The 18,131-nt window shown below is 35.8% G+C and overlaps 1 protein-coding gene and 1 pseudogene across 1 annotated transcript; one reads left to right on the top strand and one right to left on the bottom strand.

The window, feature by feature from the left end:
* Positions 1 to 3,626: 3,626 nt before the first annotated feature.
* LOC111369238 (inactive LRR receptor-like serine/threonine-protein kinase BIR2) lies at positions 3,627 to 4,715 on the bottom strand. The gene has a single exon (XM_022990697.1). It carries the CDS (start codon positions 4,525 to 4,527, stop codon positions 3,820 to 3,822), a length of 708 nt encoding a protein of 235 aa, XP_022846465.1. The 5' UTR covers positions 4,528 to 4,715; the 3' UTR covers positions 3,627 to 3,819.
* Positions 4,716 to 5,479: 764 nt separating this feature from the next.
* On the top strand, positions 5,480 to 6,817 carry LOC111369239 (annotated as a pseudogene).
* Positions 6,818 to 18,131: the final 11,314 nt, after the last annotated feature.

Genomic DNA, 18,131 nt, shown 5'->3' on the forward strand with positions numbered 1-18,131 from the left:
TAATTAGCGGATATATTTAATTAAAATTAAATTTTAATTAAATAACACTTTAGAGTCTAACTTTAATTCCACAATTATAGGGTGAGACTATTTAATTAAAATCAAATTTTAATTAAAAAGCAAGATTAGAGTCCAATTCTAATCTCAAGATTTATGGTGAACTTATTTAATTAAAATCAAATTTTAATTAAATACTAAATTAGAGTGCAACTCTAATACCAAGATTTTAGGGCAAACTTGTTTAATTAAAATCAAATTTTAGGACGTGACAATTTTATTAAATTCTAATTCTAATTAAATGTCGAATTAGAGTCTAACTCTAGTTTCAAGAATATATTGGGGTGAATAATTAGTTAAAATTTAATTAAAAACTAAATTAGAGTCCAACTCTAATTAAAATTGAATTAATTTCTTAATTTAGGATAAATCTCCTAAATAAATAAAAATCAATTTAGGTTCAAAGTTTAATATTTAAGTTAAAATCTAATTTTAATGAATACATAAAAAAAATCGACAATTTTAAATAAAATTTTAATTTGGGTCAAAATTGATAATATAGTTCAAAACCAATTTAAGGGCCTGTTCGGTAGTAATTTTAAGAATCGAATTTTTGACTGTTAGGAGAAAAATGGGGGGCGACCTGTGAGAGAAGAAGTAAAAAATTACGGCTGAAATACTGAAATAATGATAAAAAAAAATTTTGCGATAAAAAAATCACTCACAAACGGGGCCTAAAATCAATTTTAAAACCACTTTAATACTTAAATTCAAAACACCTTTTGAAAATTGCAATTTGAACCGTTTTAAAATTATAAACAGGCCCTCCAATTTCTCTAATTATAAAAAGGCCTCCTTTTTGTTAATTACGAAATTGACCTGTGGAATGAAATCGCAATAGGGGTCCTCAATATCAAATATTGAAAAACACGACCCTTATTTGAAAATTAACAAATTGACCCCTATACCATATTGCAGGCGGGGGCCTACAATTTTAGAAATTGCAAAATGAGGCCCTCGCCTCCAATCTACCCCCAAAACAGTTGAACCTAATTGAAAACCCTAAGAAATTTCACCCAATTGAAACCCTAGAACTCCCACCCTTTCATTCTTCTTGGCTGCGACATTGCTGGCGCCACTTATGGGACCCCATCGCCATAGCGCATCGCTTGCTGTTGTTGCACCAGCATCAGCAGTAGCCCAACGATGCCCTACCAACCATCTGCCGCTACTGGTTCACTTGAGTGCAGCCGCCACGCTGGCGATCGCTCGAGCTTTCGGCTTCGACGGCCACCGCCCACGTTTCCCAACCCTATTTTTGATCTCTTTATTTATTTATTCATTTTTGTTTTCAGAACCATATTTCAAAAATATGAAAATCAAATTTCCATTAATCGCTAAAAAATGGATAACAATCAACTTTTGATTGCACAAAGATGTTAAACAATTTCTAACAAACAAAAAGTAGGCTTTGATTCCATAGTTGGGAATTTATTTAACAAGCACAGCAAAAAGTTTAACAGATTTCAATTCCACCAATGATTTCTTTTGTGCTTAGATAGAAATTGTGATAAAAGTTATATCTTTTCGTGAAATTTGCAAAGTCCTTCGCTTTTCTTTTGTTCCAGCAATCTTGATCTGCCACCTACAACTGTCCAATTGTCCAGCCTCCAATGAAATTCCATACAGAGAACAAGATTGTAGAGAACAAGAGTTTTCTTTTTTTTTGTGCTAGTAAGAAAAATAAAATTCTCTACAATTTTAAAACATTAGCAACTTATTTATATAAGCCCAAAAAGGCTTGACTTGTCTCCTGAGTCGGTTTAATATTTAATTAACCAATTTAATTAAATTCGATCTATTAGTTAATTAATCCAATTAATTAATTTGGGCCTATAAATAAGCAACCCAATTAATTAATTTATCCAACTCTTATTAAATTAATTAATTGACAAATCACAATCTTCTAGTTCTCCTTTTGTATACAACCCATTAGGTTCTCAATCACGATGTCTAACAACGTGAATTATTATTTTGATATAATGAAAATTGATAAATTAAAATACTCTTTTAATTTATCACCAATTCACGTTCGCCATCCCAGATTGTGACGAAAAATGTCACGTAGTATGATAAAACCAAACTCGTTCGTTTACTATGAAACTATAATCCCTTGATCAATATGATCCGATCAATTATGGGATATAGAAGTGTGTCAATTCCGATTATTGATCATATATTTCATTCCACTATTAAGTCAATATAAGTCGAAAACTCCCTTTCGACTTCTATGTACACCTTGGCCAAGGATTTCGTCTTCGACTTAATTGAATGAAATGTGGATCATAATCTCTTACTATCTAAGAGTGATGAATCATCTATTGATTATTCACAACCTTTATACGATTCTTGACATACCCGAACGATGCAGTATTAGCGATCATTGGCTGAGCAATATTTAACACTGTCAAAGTATGACTGTCCTCATAAAAGGCACCATGATGATTTCAAGTCAAATGATCAATTTCACTACTAAACATTAGAGATTAACCACTGACACTCAGGAGTTATCTATGTGAAATTTCCAAGCTGGTCTCCAATATTTTGTTCTATAAGGAAACATCCACGCGTTTATTAAGTGTCACCACACTTTAGATTATTAGATCACCTACTTACTTCACAAGTAAAAAATGCCACACTTTGTGGTCTAATTGTTATAACGATATTCATATCTCGTTATTACTTATGACTATGGATTATTTAAGATTCAACTCACACCTAATTTGTATCCCACAATCACAACTCATTGTGATTAACAAATTACTGAAATTTGAATCTACGATTCTATTACTCAATTTAATTGAATATGAGAAGGAAAAATTCATGCAGTTAGGAAGCGACACCAAAATTATGAAATTCAGCAACATAATTTTGGGAAATATGAAACCACGGTCCTTAAATGTTGAGAAATAAAGCACACCGCTCCCCAATGCAATTTATCATTTTTGCCGCTAAGGTTCCTAAAATTCAATTTTTGGTTCACATTGGTTAACGGAAGGAAATTTTCAATTATTCCATCATGTAGTCACGTACTTTGCTCACGCTAATAAGGGTTATTTTTGTCAACCCATTTTCTCTCTCTCAAACAGTACAAAAGGGAAAATAGAGTGCTCACCTTTGGCCCTTGTCTTCTCCCTTTTCATTGTTATTGAGGGAAATGGAGGAGGTTGGCGAAAATAACACTCAAATAAGCAAGCATGAGACTGTTTAACAGCCCAAAAGAAAAAAAAAGAAAAAAAAGGACATTTTCCATCATGTAGGGACCAATGTACACCGAATATGAAAGTTTAGGGATCTATAGACCAGAAAAATTGATTGGGATCCACGTGCTTTATTTTTGTAAGATTGAGGACTGTCGCAACAAATATCCCAATAATTATTATATGTAAAGAAATTCCAATAAGCCCCCGTTTGGCCCCCATTAAATTTCATTTCATTACATTTTATTTTTTTCTCATATTTTCAACCACACAATCTTCCATAAAATAATATTACATGTAAATTGAAAACTTTTCATTTTTTTTCAACCACTTATTTAAAAAATAAATAAAAAATCACTATACCGCACATTTTCATTTCCAAAAAATGGGGGCCAAACGGAGGCTAAAATGTAAATGTATCTTGCCTTGATGGCTTTGGCATCCTTGATTCTCTTTGCCCATTTGTTGCCCATAGGATCTTCATCCTTCTTCTTTCTGGACGCCTTACGCAAATAGAAGAGCGTGCCTATGCAAATGCAAATGCCAATCCCAACAGCGAAGCCTACAAAAGCCCCCCTACAATGGCTGCACTATTAATTTTCTTTGAAAAACCACCACAAAGGAGGGATAAAGGATTGCCACATAGTCCTGTATTATTCGCACAGCTATCTGCCAGAAAAGTAGCATTTCTAAATTGTGGAACTTGGCCGGTCAATCGGTTGTTAGACACGTTAAATGTCTTCAGTCGATAGAGTAGACCAATCTGAGCAGGGATTTGACCTGACAATTGGTTGTTGTCAAGTTCAAGGACGTTCGAATAGGCGCAATTTGCGAGATCCACAGGGATCTCTCCGGATAACTGGTTGGATGAGAGATCAATGCTTGTCGAAAATCCTAGTATCTTAGAGATATTATTCGGAATATTTCCATAAATCTCGTTATTAGAAAGATCTAAGCCAGTCAAGGATGAACAACCTGCAACACCAAGAGGAAACTCGCCCTTAAGTCCCATGCTACTCAGCCGGAGAGTCAGGACCCTGTTCTCGTCTGGCTTCCAGCAATCAACCCCATCAAACTTACAAATAAAGCCTTCAGTATTGTTATTGAAACTCCAAGAAGATTTCAGGTAATTAAAAGGGTCTTCCAAAGAATTTTGTATAGCTCTGAGGCAATCAACATCACTCTGAGCAGAGTAGGTAAAGGACGCCCTCTCAAGCAACAGAAATAAAATGCTTATGAGTGTTGAGAAAACCCGAAAATCCAATGTCATCCTCACAAAAAAGCTGCCATAACCCACAAAAAATGAGTATACAAACCTGAAACAAATTCAACTTTCAACATCAACATTCTAAAAGCTTTCAGCGGAGTAAACAAGAAAATTAGAAATGAATGTAATGACCAACATTATTTTACATGGCAAACTGTAATGTTAATTTAAAAGAAATCCCATAAGTACCCCCAAATCCTCATTTCATTCCCAACACCGATGTAATCTCTGGGAAATTCTCAGTCTCTCAATTTAACTCTCTTAACTCTATTACTAATTTTATTTGTTGTTATGTTATTTATAACATATTGTTTAAATTTGTTACATTGACACTCAAACTGCACTTTTTTCCCCATTCACGCTTGTCATTGTTTTTATAATAAGATGGATCCATGATTGTCTAATGCTAGTGCATTTTTTGTTTCTTAGGAGTTCAATTTATTTGGCAATTATACTCCTCAGAATGAAACTAACTTTGAAGTAGAATTTCCAGCTCAGAAACACAAACTTTAGGAGTCGATGTCTGTGATATGACAACATTCTCTTGAAGGGGAAAAATGGTTCATTCAAGAGTACCACATATTATTAGAGAGAGATTATAGGAGCGAAAATGGTTTGTAATTTGACGTTTTGGTTAGTAGATTGTTCCTTTTTACATCCAAGTTATTTCATGCTTTCTCCTCTTCTACTTATTTTGCTTACTATTGCGATTTTTACAACTGAAAAAATCAAGAAGCCCTTATTGTAACTTCCACAATAACTCAAGGAAAAAAATATATATATAAAACTTTGCTATTTGAACACCGGTGTTATACACGCCCCTCACATGAGAGAGGTGTAAGTGTCATGCTCTAGGTTCAATCAACTTTGGACATAAGCACTTTTAATATATATATATATATATATATATATTACAAGGAATGACAAATAGTCATATTTCCTGATTTCCGCTTTCGATGTTTGAGAACTCAGCTTCTGAAATGAAATTGAGTGATCTCATGAAGGTGACTAATGACTTCGGTAAAGAGAATATAATTGGGTTTGGAAGAACAGGGACAATGTACAAGGCAGAACTTGAAGATGGCACCTGCTTTATGGTGAAGAGATTGCGTGGTACTTAATACTCAAACAGCGAATTTTCTTCTTAGATGGCTACACTAGCAAATGTAAAACACAATAACTTGGTTCCGCTTCTAGGATTCTGCACGACTGAGGAGGAGAGACTTTTAGTCTACAAGCACATGCCCAATGGCAGCCTCCATGATAGACTACACTTGACAGACGGGAGCGAACCTATGGATTGGCCTTTAAGGCTTAAAATTGGGATTGAGGCAGCGAAAGGTTTCGCATGGCTACACCACAGCTGCAATCCTCATATTATTCATCGAAACATAAATTCCAAGTGCATCTTATTGGATGTCGATTATGAACCCAAAATATTAGATTCTGGACTTGCTAGTCTCATGAATCCTATTGGAGCTTATTTAGGTATTTATGTAAATGGTGAATTTGGGGACATGGGCTATGTTGCTCCAGAATATGTAAGAACATTGCTGGCCACTCCAAAAGGAGACGTTTATAGTTTTGGGGTCGTGCTTCTTGAGTTAGTGACAGGCGAGAGACCGACCAATGTGGCTAAAGCCCCTGAAAGGTTTAACGGTAATATAGCAGATTGGATTTTCCAGCTCGCTGGAACCTATAAACTTCAGTATGCAATTGATCAGTTCTTGGTGGGAAAAGGTTATGATGATGAGCTTTCCGAGTTTCTTAATGTTGCCTGTAGTTTTGTGCTGACAGATCCTAAAGAGAGGCCTACCATGTTTGAAGTGTACCAGATTTTGAAAGCTATTGGACAACGTTATAATTTCCCAACAGAAGATGACATCTTGCCATCCGACCATGGTGATGCTGATCAACTAGTCGAACTTATTGTCTCTCGAGATCCATGGAGATCTACGAAAAGATGTAGTGACAAATACGATGAGTGAAATCATAATCCATATATGATTATATATTTTGTTGGTCTTCCAAGTTCATCTACTCAAACGTTTACTTGTCTTAGTGTGTTCAATATCTCACTATTGAGCCATAGAAGCAAACTCAGCAATCCTCTTCGAAAATATCCTTGTTCAGTCAGTAGTCCGGATATTATATATCCCCTTTATATCATCTTCTTATGTTTAGATTACTGCACTGTTTATTTTGTATCTTTATCCCAACTGGAAATATAATATATGTAGAGTGCTAATATGGAGTATTATTTCATGTTCTTAAATAGCTTTATTAATTTTCATTTGCCTGTGTTGGACATAAGCTTCAAAAGTTACAAGTATAGAAGCGTCTTGGTTGACTGACATGACTCATGAAGCTGCTAACGGACTGCCAAAAATCAGTTTTATTTGTTGCTATTCTTTAGGCAATAAAGAAGTCAAAGTGACTGTTAAGATCATGACCATTTCATAATGCTATTTTTTAGGCACTTAACTGATATGCTTGATAAGTGTATTTTTATACACTTATTCGGGGCCCTAAAATAGTTTTAGCAATTTCCTAAATTGTTGTATTTTATGTTTTATAGGTAAACTAAATAAATGAAAAGGAATTGAAGGAAAGAAGTAAACAATGGCGAAAAGGCAAAATCCAAAGTACAAGGACTAACTTTCATTGCTTGGAAAAGATGAAACTTTGAAGAAAATAATACATTAATTGGGCCTCAACTTGGACTACTGTTGAAAACAAAACCTATTAGGCCTAGCATTAATTTTACTTGGGCTGTTGAATGGATAAATACACACATGCATTGACAAGGAAAAGGGTCGGCAGTTGTTGGGATCAAGTAAAAAGGGCTGCATACCACACATATAAAGAGGGAATAAGAGTCCTCTTGAAAGAAAAAAAAATGGTGGCTAATTGACATACACACACACACACACACACACATGCATACGCACCGAAACGGGAGAAGAAAAAGACGAAGCTGCTTGGGAATTTTCGGCACAAACACGGAAGAAAGGACATTGAGCTGCTGGATTATATTACATACATCAATAGGTAGCTGACTTTTGGGATACAAGTCGGTAGCTTGTGGAGAAAAGTCGAGGGAAATTATACACGCAGAAATTGGGAAAAAAATGCAGCCTGCAGAACAAATAAAGTGGGAAGAAAACAAGTTGGTGGCTAGTGTTGATAAACAGAATCAAGGAACAGATAATGGCAAGGATTATCAAAGTGTATTCAATAAATCTTGTACATCAGGTTGAGCCATATTTAAAATGAATTACATCAACAGAAAATCACCAGAAAATAACAGAAGAATGCTGAACTAACTACCAACAAAAAAACAGAAATAACAACTAACTAACTAACTTGTTTAACTAATTCTTTTTCTTCTAATTTGAGCTTTTCTTCTTTTCGTTTTAGCTCCATACTTTCAATGTGGGATGTTACACTCCAACACCACCCCTCAAGATGAACATGGATGTTAATGATGTTCATCTTGCGAAGAGCATGATGAAAAGGCAGAGAGCCAAGCGGTTTTGTAAAAATGTTTGCAAGTCTTAAATGCGAAGGAATATGAAATAATTTAACGATATGTTGTTGTAATTTTTCTCTAATAAGATGACAATCAATCTAGATGTGCTTAGTTCTTTCATGTTGAACCGGATTGGTAGCAATGGACATAGCTGAGTTACTGTCAGTGTATAACAAAGCCGGTTTTGAATGAATGATATTCAGGTCTTGTAAGGCATACAAAAGCCATTGAATTTCACACGTCGTAGTTGCAAGGGCTCGGTATTCTACTTCGGCAGATGATCTACTGATTGTAACCTGCTTCTTTGATTTCCAAGAAATCAAAGATTTGTCAAGGAAAATTGCAAAACCAGTGACACTTCTTCTAGTATCCACACAGCCTGCCCAATCACTATCTGAAAAGCCCTTTAAATGTAAGTCTAAGGAAGATGGAAAGAAAAGGCTCTGTCCTGGTGTGGCTTTTATATATCTCAATACTCGAATGGATGCTTGATGATGACTAACAGCTAGTTTTCCCAAAAATTGGCTGAGCACTTGCCCAGAATAGGCTAAGTCAGGCCTAGTGAGAATTAGGTAGAGTAATCTGCCAATGAGCCTTCGGTAACTTGATGGATCTTCATATAGATTAGGATCATTACCTGATAACTTGAGGCTAGACTCCATAGGGAAGACAGCAGGCTTGGATCCAGTTAAACCTATGTCTTCAAGTATGTCAAGTACGTATTTTCTTTGACATAGGGAGATGCCATTTTTGGACCTTGCAACTTCCAATCCAAGAAAGTATGTCAACTTTCCAAAGTCCTTAATGGTGAATTTCTGATTCAAAAAAGATTTTAAGTTCTCAATCTCTAGAATGTTGTCACTAGCCAACAACACATCATCAACATAAACTAATAATGCTATAAATGAATTTTCAGATTTCTTGACAAACAAGGAGTAGTCAGAATTTCCTTGGACAAATCCATAAGAAATGAGAGCAGTGGATAGCTTGGCAAACCATTGTCTAGAGGCCTGTTTTAGGCCATAAAGCCTCTTCAAGAGTAGGCAAACCTTTTGTTCCCCTTTGACATTCATTCCCGGAGGCAATTCCATGTAATCTTCCTCATGTAAATCTCCATGTAAGAATGCATTGTTAACATCTAGTTGATGAAGATGACATTGTTTGACTGCTGCTACTACAAATAGTAACCGAATGGAATTAATTTTGGCAACAGGAGAGAAGGTGTCAAAGAAATCCAAACCTTCTTGTTGAGTATATCCTTTTGCCATCAGTCTAGCTTTATGCATTTCTATGGATCCATCAGCCCTGTATTTTATCTTGAATATCCATTTACATCCAATAGCGTTTTTATCTTTAGGAAGAGTAACAAGCTCCCAAGTTTTATTTAACTCTAAAACATGAATTTCACTTTTCATAGCATCTTGTCATTCAGGAAGTTTAGAGGCTTGTGTGTATGTTTTGGGTTCCGGTGAGTGTGTGATAGAGGTTACAAAGGCTTTGTGCGAAGTAGAGAGTCTACTTGTAGATAGAAAATGATCCAGAGGATAGAAATTACCTTTTGTTGGAGAGCAATCATTTGAAGTAGATGTTTGAGTTGCTTCTGGAGAAGAAGAGACATTACCACAATAGAAGTCCTGTAGATGTTGAGGTGTTTGCCTAATTCTGGTAGATTTTTTAATCTGCAAATCTTCAAGATTTGTTGAAGTAGGTGTACTTTCAATGTGGGATGAGGAAGGAGATGTATGTGAATCTGGTTCAATATCAGTATGAGGCTCAAAAGAGGGAGTTGAATGGATATGTGAGGATTCAGGGACTATATTTTGATTGTGATTGAAGTATGAGTTGGCTCTAAGAAGGGTTGTGAAATGGGAAACATAAGGGAATGAGTTTCAGTATTTTGTGGTAATACTTGGAAAGGAAAAATTGTTTCATGAAATGTGACATTCTTGGAGATAATGATCTTATTATTTTGAGATCCATGAGTTTGTACCCCTTAATATCAGAGGGGTATCCTAGGAATATACACTTTGTGGCCCTTGGATCAAATTTTTGTTTGTGACTATGTAGTGTTGATGCAAAACAAAGACAGCCAAAAACCTTTAAGTGAGAGAGATTGGGTGTTTTACTAAAGAGTTTTTCAAAGGGAGTTTTATTTTGGAGTAGAGGAGTGGGGATTCTATTGACTATGTGTGTTGCGATCAGGACGTAGTCACTCCAAAAAGGTAGTGGCAGATTAGCTTGAAACATTAGGGCTCTTGCAGTGTTTAACAGGTGTTGGTGTTTTCCCTCCACAACACCATTTTGCTGTGGAGTTTCTACACAGCTTCTTTGATGGAGGATGCCATATTTATGGTAAAATTTAGTGAGTAGGAATTCTGGTCCATTATTAGATCGAATGATTTTGACAAAGGAATGAAACTGGTTTGCTACCATTTTACAGAAACTCTTGATTAAAGATTGTACTTCTGACTTAGCTCTGAGCATATATACCCAAGTACATCTTGTGAAGTCATCGACTATAGTTAGAAAGTATTTGAAGCCAGCATAAGAAATTGTGCCAAAAGGCCCCCATATGTCACAATGAACTAGATCAAAACTTTTATTTGAATTGCTTTTTGATACAGGAAAAGAAAGCCTTCTTTGTTTGGCTAAAGGACATATTTCACAAGTACTTGTACAGTTGAAATTGATAGCAGAGTCAATTCTTTTGAGAGAATGTAGTCTAGAATTAGGTACATGGCCTAATCTATAATGCCATATATCTAGTTGTCTGTGAGCAGAGCAAAGAGCTAAAGGTACAAAAGAAGTCTGAATTGGTGTGCAGGATCTGATTTTTGGTAGATCTTGAGTTAGACGGTAAAGTCCTTCTTTTTCAAGAGCAATCCCAATCATCTTCTTCATTGATTGGTCCTGTAAAAGGTAGTAAGAAGCAGTAAAAATGAGGGAAAGGTCAGAATGTTTAGTAAGTTTAGAGATAGATAACAGATTAAAGGAAAAATGGGGAACACACAAGTCATTATGCAAAAATATGGAATCTGTGAGGTGTACAGTGCCAATGTGAGTGGTTGAAACTGTGGTACCATTAGGGAGATTTATGGATGCATTAATTTGCTTAGGTGTAGAATGGTACAAGTGTGGTGAACAAATCATATGATCTGTTGCACCTATGTCAAGAATCCTATATAGATTGGAATTTGGATTAGAAACAGCTGAATTGCAAGAAGATAAAATTAGTTTAAGAGTAAATTGCATCTTACCAAAGAAATGGGATGAAGTAACGTGATTAATAGTCGGTTGGACATTATTTTGGGAAGAAGAATTAGATTGTAATGAATTTGCAAGAGCCATTATTTTGTTAAATTCCTCTGGAGTAAAATAAATCTTTGGTTGCTCAATACTTTTCTGTTTGTGAGCTTCTGGGGTTGTAGTGATAACAATGAGTAGAAGCAATATTCCTTTTCCCTTTTGGTCCATTCCAGCCAGGAGGGTAACCATGAAGTTGAAAACATTTTTCCACTGTGTGATCATTATATCCACAATAAGTACACTGTGATGCAGATTTCTTTGCTTTGTCTTTGAAAAATCTGGGCAGATGATTCTGTTGGCTGAATTGCTTTGCCATCAAAGCATGAATTTCATTGTGTGAATCAGTGTTTGTAAGTTGTCTCTGGCTTTCCTCTTGCAGCAATAGAGAAAAAACCATTGACATTCCCAGCAATGGAACCATTAGCAGTAATTGACTTCCGTGGAGGCATGAGAATCATTCAATCCAACCAAGAACTTGAGTACATAATCAGATTGCTGTCTTACTTGCAGATATTTAAAAAGTTCACAAGAACATGTTGCCATCACACCACACGTGCATGTTGGAAATGGCCTATAACTAATATACTCATCCCAAAGAGTTTTAAATGTGCTAAAATATTCAGTCACAGAGAGAGCACCTTGATTGATGCAACTTAAGGATTCTTCAAGATGGAAGACTCTTGGTCCATCACTTCTCAGATATCTGATCTTGAGTTCATTCCAGAATTCAGCCGCAGATGTCACAAATAGAAGGCTATTGCGTATCTCTTTTGAAATGGAATTCATTAACCATGAGAGAACTAAATTGGTTGCTCTTAACCATGCTGTGTACTTGACAAGTTGATCAGCAGAAGGAGAAACGATTGAGCCATCTATAAATTGTACCTTGTTCTTGACTGTTAGTGCAATGAGTATAGAGTGATTCCACGCAACATAGTTTTCTCCGTTAAAGATTTCTGATATTAGAAGAGCACCAGGATTGTCACTTGGATGTAGGTAATACGGGCTAGATGAGTTGTCTGAAGGATTAGTAGAAATTTGGTTGGATTCAGGAGGATTCACATGGATAAAAGGATTAGCTGGATTAGGAGGAAAATTTTCTGAACTCATTTTTCAAGATATCGTTCAAGAAAAATGTAAGAATTCCAAAGGAATTTGATGCAAGAACTCCAGAGCAGAATTCTGCAAGATAGGAATAGAGAGATGAACTGATTTAGATTGCGGAATGTATCAGCTCTGATACCATGTTGATAAACAGAATCAAGGAACCGAGAATGGCAAGGATTATCAAAGTGTATTCAATGAATCTTGTACATCAGGTTGAGCCGTATTTATAATGCATTACATCAACAGAAAATCACCAGAAAATAATAGAAGAATGCTGAACTAACTACCAACAGAAAAACAGAAATAACAACTAACTAACTAACTTGTTTAACTAATTCTTTTTCTTCTAATTAGAGCTTTTCTTCTTTTCGTTTTAGCTCCATACTTTCAATGTGGGATGTTACACTCCAACAGCTAGTTTTATATATTCAAATACACAAAAATAGAAGTAACAGCTTTGGGAAGACAAAAAAAAGGGCTGAAATATATATACAAATTGGCCGCATATTACAGGAATTAAAGAGGAACAAAGTAGACATATATACATGGCTGGAAAAAAGAAGAAAAGATATGCAGAAAAGAAAGGAAAAGACGACAGATTCACGTTGGAAAAATTAATCACGTTCCGTCAAATTTTAGTGATATCTTTTAACTTTTGCGTGTTTAATTTCAACATTATGCGTGGCTAATTTTTTTATATTGCTAGGATGCGATGAATCTTTGTTATGAAATTTTTTGTTTGAATAATTAAATTGACGTTAATTTGTTAAGTTTTTGAATGTTTATTATGGTTTAATTTGTTTTTCAATTACTTGGCTAATAATTAAATTGTTTGTGAATTTTATTATCATTGAGAGAGGTAATAAGATTGTTAGCACGTAGTAATAAATATTGTGAGGTTCGATAGAGGATAGAAATATACATGTATGCTCTACATGGTTTCTATAGTTGTTCTAACTCGTTTAACGCTTTCTTACACGTTTGTATTTTTCATAGAGATATAAGAAAATCACGTGTAGGATTATATATAATTGCTATTGAAAAAAGCTTTTAAATAAAATAGGAACATTAACCAACAAGCATAATTCAAATTGTTAATTTAAATTGTTGAACTAAAAATGGATTAGCAAGGGGGATTCTACATCTTAGCAATACATTTCGCAAATTTAATAAACTTTTTATATTGCTTTCTAGTTAATCGATAGATTTAATATTGTTTAGTTACAAATTGATTTGCTATTCAATTAAGGGTATTGTTAGTTTTGACTCGATCAAACACATAGTTCTCGTGAGTTCGATACTCTGTACGCCACTTTGTTACTTGTTCGCGATCTCGTTCACTTGCGGGTAATCTCGTTCACTTGAAGAAGTATATGAAGTTCCATCCCTGCCAGAAAATCCATCCCTTGCACAAATCAAAAATGGAAAGGAAAGAAAGCAAAGAAAATAAAAAACAAGAGCAGCCTTGTTTACATTTGTCTTGTCCACCATTTTTATTAGAATTGTTGACCTCGCGAATTGGACCTCCCATATGGCCAACCGATAGCAACTCCACGTGATCCTCCCTACGTACAACCAACGCACGGTCAGACGCACACAGTTGGAACCAACGGGGGTGGTGGCAGCCTCATACACTCCGACAGTCAAATTAGTATCCGATGATCGAAATAATGCCCGGGTTGTGCAAGAGAGTAGGGAGGAGAATATATATTTTCTTGTTATGGAGAACTAAGTTGCAAGAGTTTCATTACCTTTGCCTCTTGTCAAACCTTGAGTATTTATAGGTGAGGAGAATCTTCGGATGTGGGACATGTGTATGCAACTGACGGTGTCTATTGAGTGGGCGGGTAATAACTTCTCCTGAGTTGAGTTGACATAAAGTTGATACGTCACATCAGCTAGACCCATGGAGACGTCAAATCAATTAAGCCTTGGGGACAGAGAAGATCTTGACACAGATCTCTTTCTGAAAGTGGCGACGGATCCGTTGAAGGAGAACCTCAGAGTGCATTGCGCTTTAGCGTCAAGCGTCAAGAACACTTCGGTCGGTTCAGTAGAATTGTTTTGTGCCTCGCAGTACGTTAGTAGCGCGCGAACATTGGTGATGGAGTCACTTCGGAACCACTTCGGATTGGTGGTGGACACCTCGTATGATGCAGTGGTCGACTTTTCGAAGTAGTTCAGCTAGGGGCATAACACGAATAATTGGCACTGAAAACAACCAAGGAAATTAGGGATTTTTTAAGGTAAGAATATGAAGGAAATGAAAGTGTCAAAGGAATGCTAGTGCTAAATTGATAAGAGAATTAAAGATGCAAAAGATGAAAGTATCAAAAACAATAGGAATATACTGAAAAGTGTCTTGGCATTGTCAACAAAGTAAGACTACTTGGTAATGAGTTTTCTAATTCTAGAATAGTTCAAAAGATCCCGATCACAATTTCTGAAAAGTCAAGAGACTACAATTTCATCTTTAAAAAAATCAAAAGATCTGTCAAGCATCACCTTGGTAGAATTGTTGAAAGCAGAAAAAATGAGGCTTATTAGGCAAGAAGGATTTGTGAGGAGTGCTTTTCAAGCCAAATCACAGAGCAATAATGGTGACAAAAATAAGTAAAAGAAGCATAATAACAAGAATCCTTGAAGTTCTGGAAACACAACAAAAATAACTTAAGCAACAATACTCAAGTCTTTCCACCTTAACCCTACTACAAAAAAATAAAAAATAAAACAATAATAATAAAAATAAAAATAAATAATAAATAAATAATCGATTACATACAAAAAAAAAGTGTTGGTGGAGGCCAAATGCAAGATGTCTCACGTGTGGTCAATTAGGGCACATGGAAAAGATATGTAAGACGCAACAGCAACACGAAGAAACCAAGGTTGCTAAGGATTAACCTCAAGAGGAGCATTTGTTTGTGGTATCACACTATGCCACCAACTAGGGGCAGATCCACTTGAGGCCGAGTGGGGTCGGCCGCCCCCACTCGATTTTCAAATTTTTTATTTTTCTTGAGGTTTTTTCAGGTTTTCCATGTTTTTTTCTACAATTTTTTGGTTTCGCTCCCACTGAATTTTCATCCTGGGTCTGCCCCTGCCACCAACATCTCCATAGAAAGCCTAGCTTATGGATAGTGGTTGTACAAATCACATGACTTATGATTGAGAGCTTGACAAAATTACTATTCCTAAAGTCAGAATTGGAAATGGAGCACAGATTGCAGTAAAAGGCTAAAGACAATGGCAATTGAAGACTGCACAAGTTTGAAATTAATTAATGTTATTTTATATGTTCATGGAATTAATTAAAACCTTGGATTTGATGAAAGAAGAGCATACTACAGTACATAAAGAAAATAGCAATATAGGGCTTCGACACAAGAGATTGGGGGCATTTCCATCATTTCGCTCGGCCTACCTGAATTAGAGGAGAAGCTTCCTACATGTGTTACATGTCAGTATGGGAAGCAGACAAGGGTTCCTTTTCAACAAACTTAGCCCTCGTTTGGCCTACAATTTTTTTTACAAATTTTAATATCTGGATAGTATTTTTTGAAGAATATGTGGTTGAAAAAGAATAAAAAATTTTCAATTTATGTGTAATATTATTTTATGAAAGATTGTATGGTTGAAAATAAGAGAGGAAAAAAATGAAAAAGAATGGGGTCAAACGGGGGCTTGGCATATAATTTGGAGAGAATTACAACCACGATTTCAAATATTTAGTTTGTGTCATCCACAATTTCAAATCTTTCATTTTGACTCCGTGCTCCAGTTATTTTGGGGACGGTGACAGATGTGGATGTGGTGTTGTGCACACTGCTCGACTTCGTACGATGGCATTGTGCGTACGTACTACTCTGAACGCTACGATGATGTGAAATTGAAGGCCTCACAGTCGCAGGCTAATGTCCAGAGGCCTCACCGAAGCTTGATGATTAGGAGTTCATTGGAGGAGAGGAGGATTTGATGGTTAGTGCTGACGAGCTTGTGTCAAGGATGATGTTGGTGTAGGGGATCAGGTAGGACGACGATGATGGTGATGGTAGTGGCGGTGCTCGTGTTGGTAGTGGTGATTTGGGTGGTGTTGGTGAGGTTAGGAGATGGTGTATTATTAGGTGTGTTTTGTGGTGGTTCTGGTAGGGGTATATGCTTTGGGTGCGGTGAGCCGTAAGTTGTGCGCTACCGTGAATTTGATTTTGTGGTGGTCGTAGAATAGTTTTAGTTGTGTGTTTTGCTAGTGGTAGTGGTGCTGGCGATGAGGTTGCGGTGGTGATTGTGGTGCCAATTTTGGGCTGCAACGATGATGGTGAGGTTGCGGTGGCATGTTGTGGTGTAAGCGACGATGGTGTGGTGGTGATTTGTAACCAAGATTGGTATTGGATCAGGACCGGTGGTGGGGGTGCATGTGACCAAATAGACCAACTATTTGGATTAATTATTAATCTGTGACTTTAAAATTCGATAATTTGTCTGTGACCAATAAATTTGAAAACATGTGACCGATAGATAAACTGTGACCTATAATTTGAATTATTTGGGACTTCGAAACAATTTGTGATTGTCAAAATTTTGGATCTATGACCACGAAATAATACGTGGTCAATTAATTTGATGATATACTACTAGTAAATAAATCTGTGATCTACAATTATGAATTTGTGACCATTAATCGTATAATTGTTACTTTTTTATTATATTTATTTAATAAATATTTTTAATTAATTAAATATATAACGGAATTTTGAATTTTGAAACTATCTACCTAGTTTTTGAATTGGTGTAAATAATACACCTGGATTATGAATTTTTCCCCAAAAGATGCTAATGTATACACTATTTTTCATTATACAAGGCATTGGTTCTACTTTCCTGACTTTTCTCCTAGCAGAAAACTGTGGATCGTGGGAAAATGGAGACACAAGGAGAGGGTGGTCACCCGTACACTCCAAGAGATCTGAAATTGCCTAGTTATGTGCCTGTCCTCCTCTTTCAATCGACCATTCATAGCGTTTATGGGATCTCTTCTCTACTGATCGTCTCCTTCATGTGGATACTGTCTGGTAATCCTTCAATTACTATTTTATATTATTCCTATGTTTTTAGTGGCGAATATGATTTCCCACAAAGGAGTATCATCAGGAAATGTCTTGATAGAGTTCCTCCTTTGCCAGTCGTTGGTACTGCCGCCATATCGATAACTGTAATTTAATTGAATCACAAGAAGAATGGACACTTCAGCCTCATTACAATTGAACAAAGGTTATAATGAGTCGAAACTGTGAGCATGAGTAACGTTTGAACCTTCTGAATTCATTGTATCTTCTCTTTGTGCATGCATGTAAATAAACTGTCGAAGACACAATTTAGATAAAGAAATATGTCTTCTATCTTACAACTTAATTGGATGAAGTGGTTTAATATGATATCGAAGCACATCAAGGTGCAAGATTGAGTTTGCTGCCATATATTTATGAAATTGTGCACTTGTGAAGCCTTTGATGAGAAAATGAATTCGATCTGCATGTGAAGGTTGTGTTAAAAACATTTTAAATAAATAAATTTGGTTCTAAGCTTTTAGATGAGGTGGTCTAGCATAAACATTAAATGCAGCAGGTCTAGTAGCTCTAATAAAAATACTCTCTTGAGACCTTTT

This window comes from Olea europaea, chromosome 20, assembly GCF_002742605.1.
Source record: "Olea europaea var. sylvestris chromosome 20, O_europaea_v1, whole genome shotgun sequence".
Classification (NCBI taxonomy): Eukaryota; Viridiplantae; Streptophyta; class Magnoliopsida; order Lamiales; family Oleaceae; genus Olea; species Olea europaea.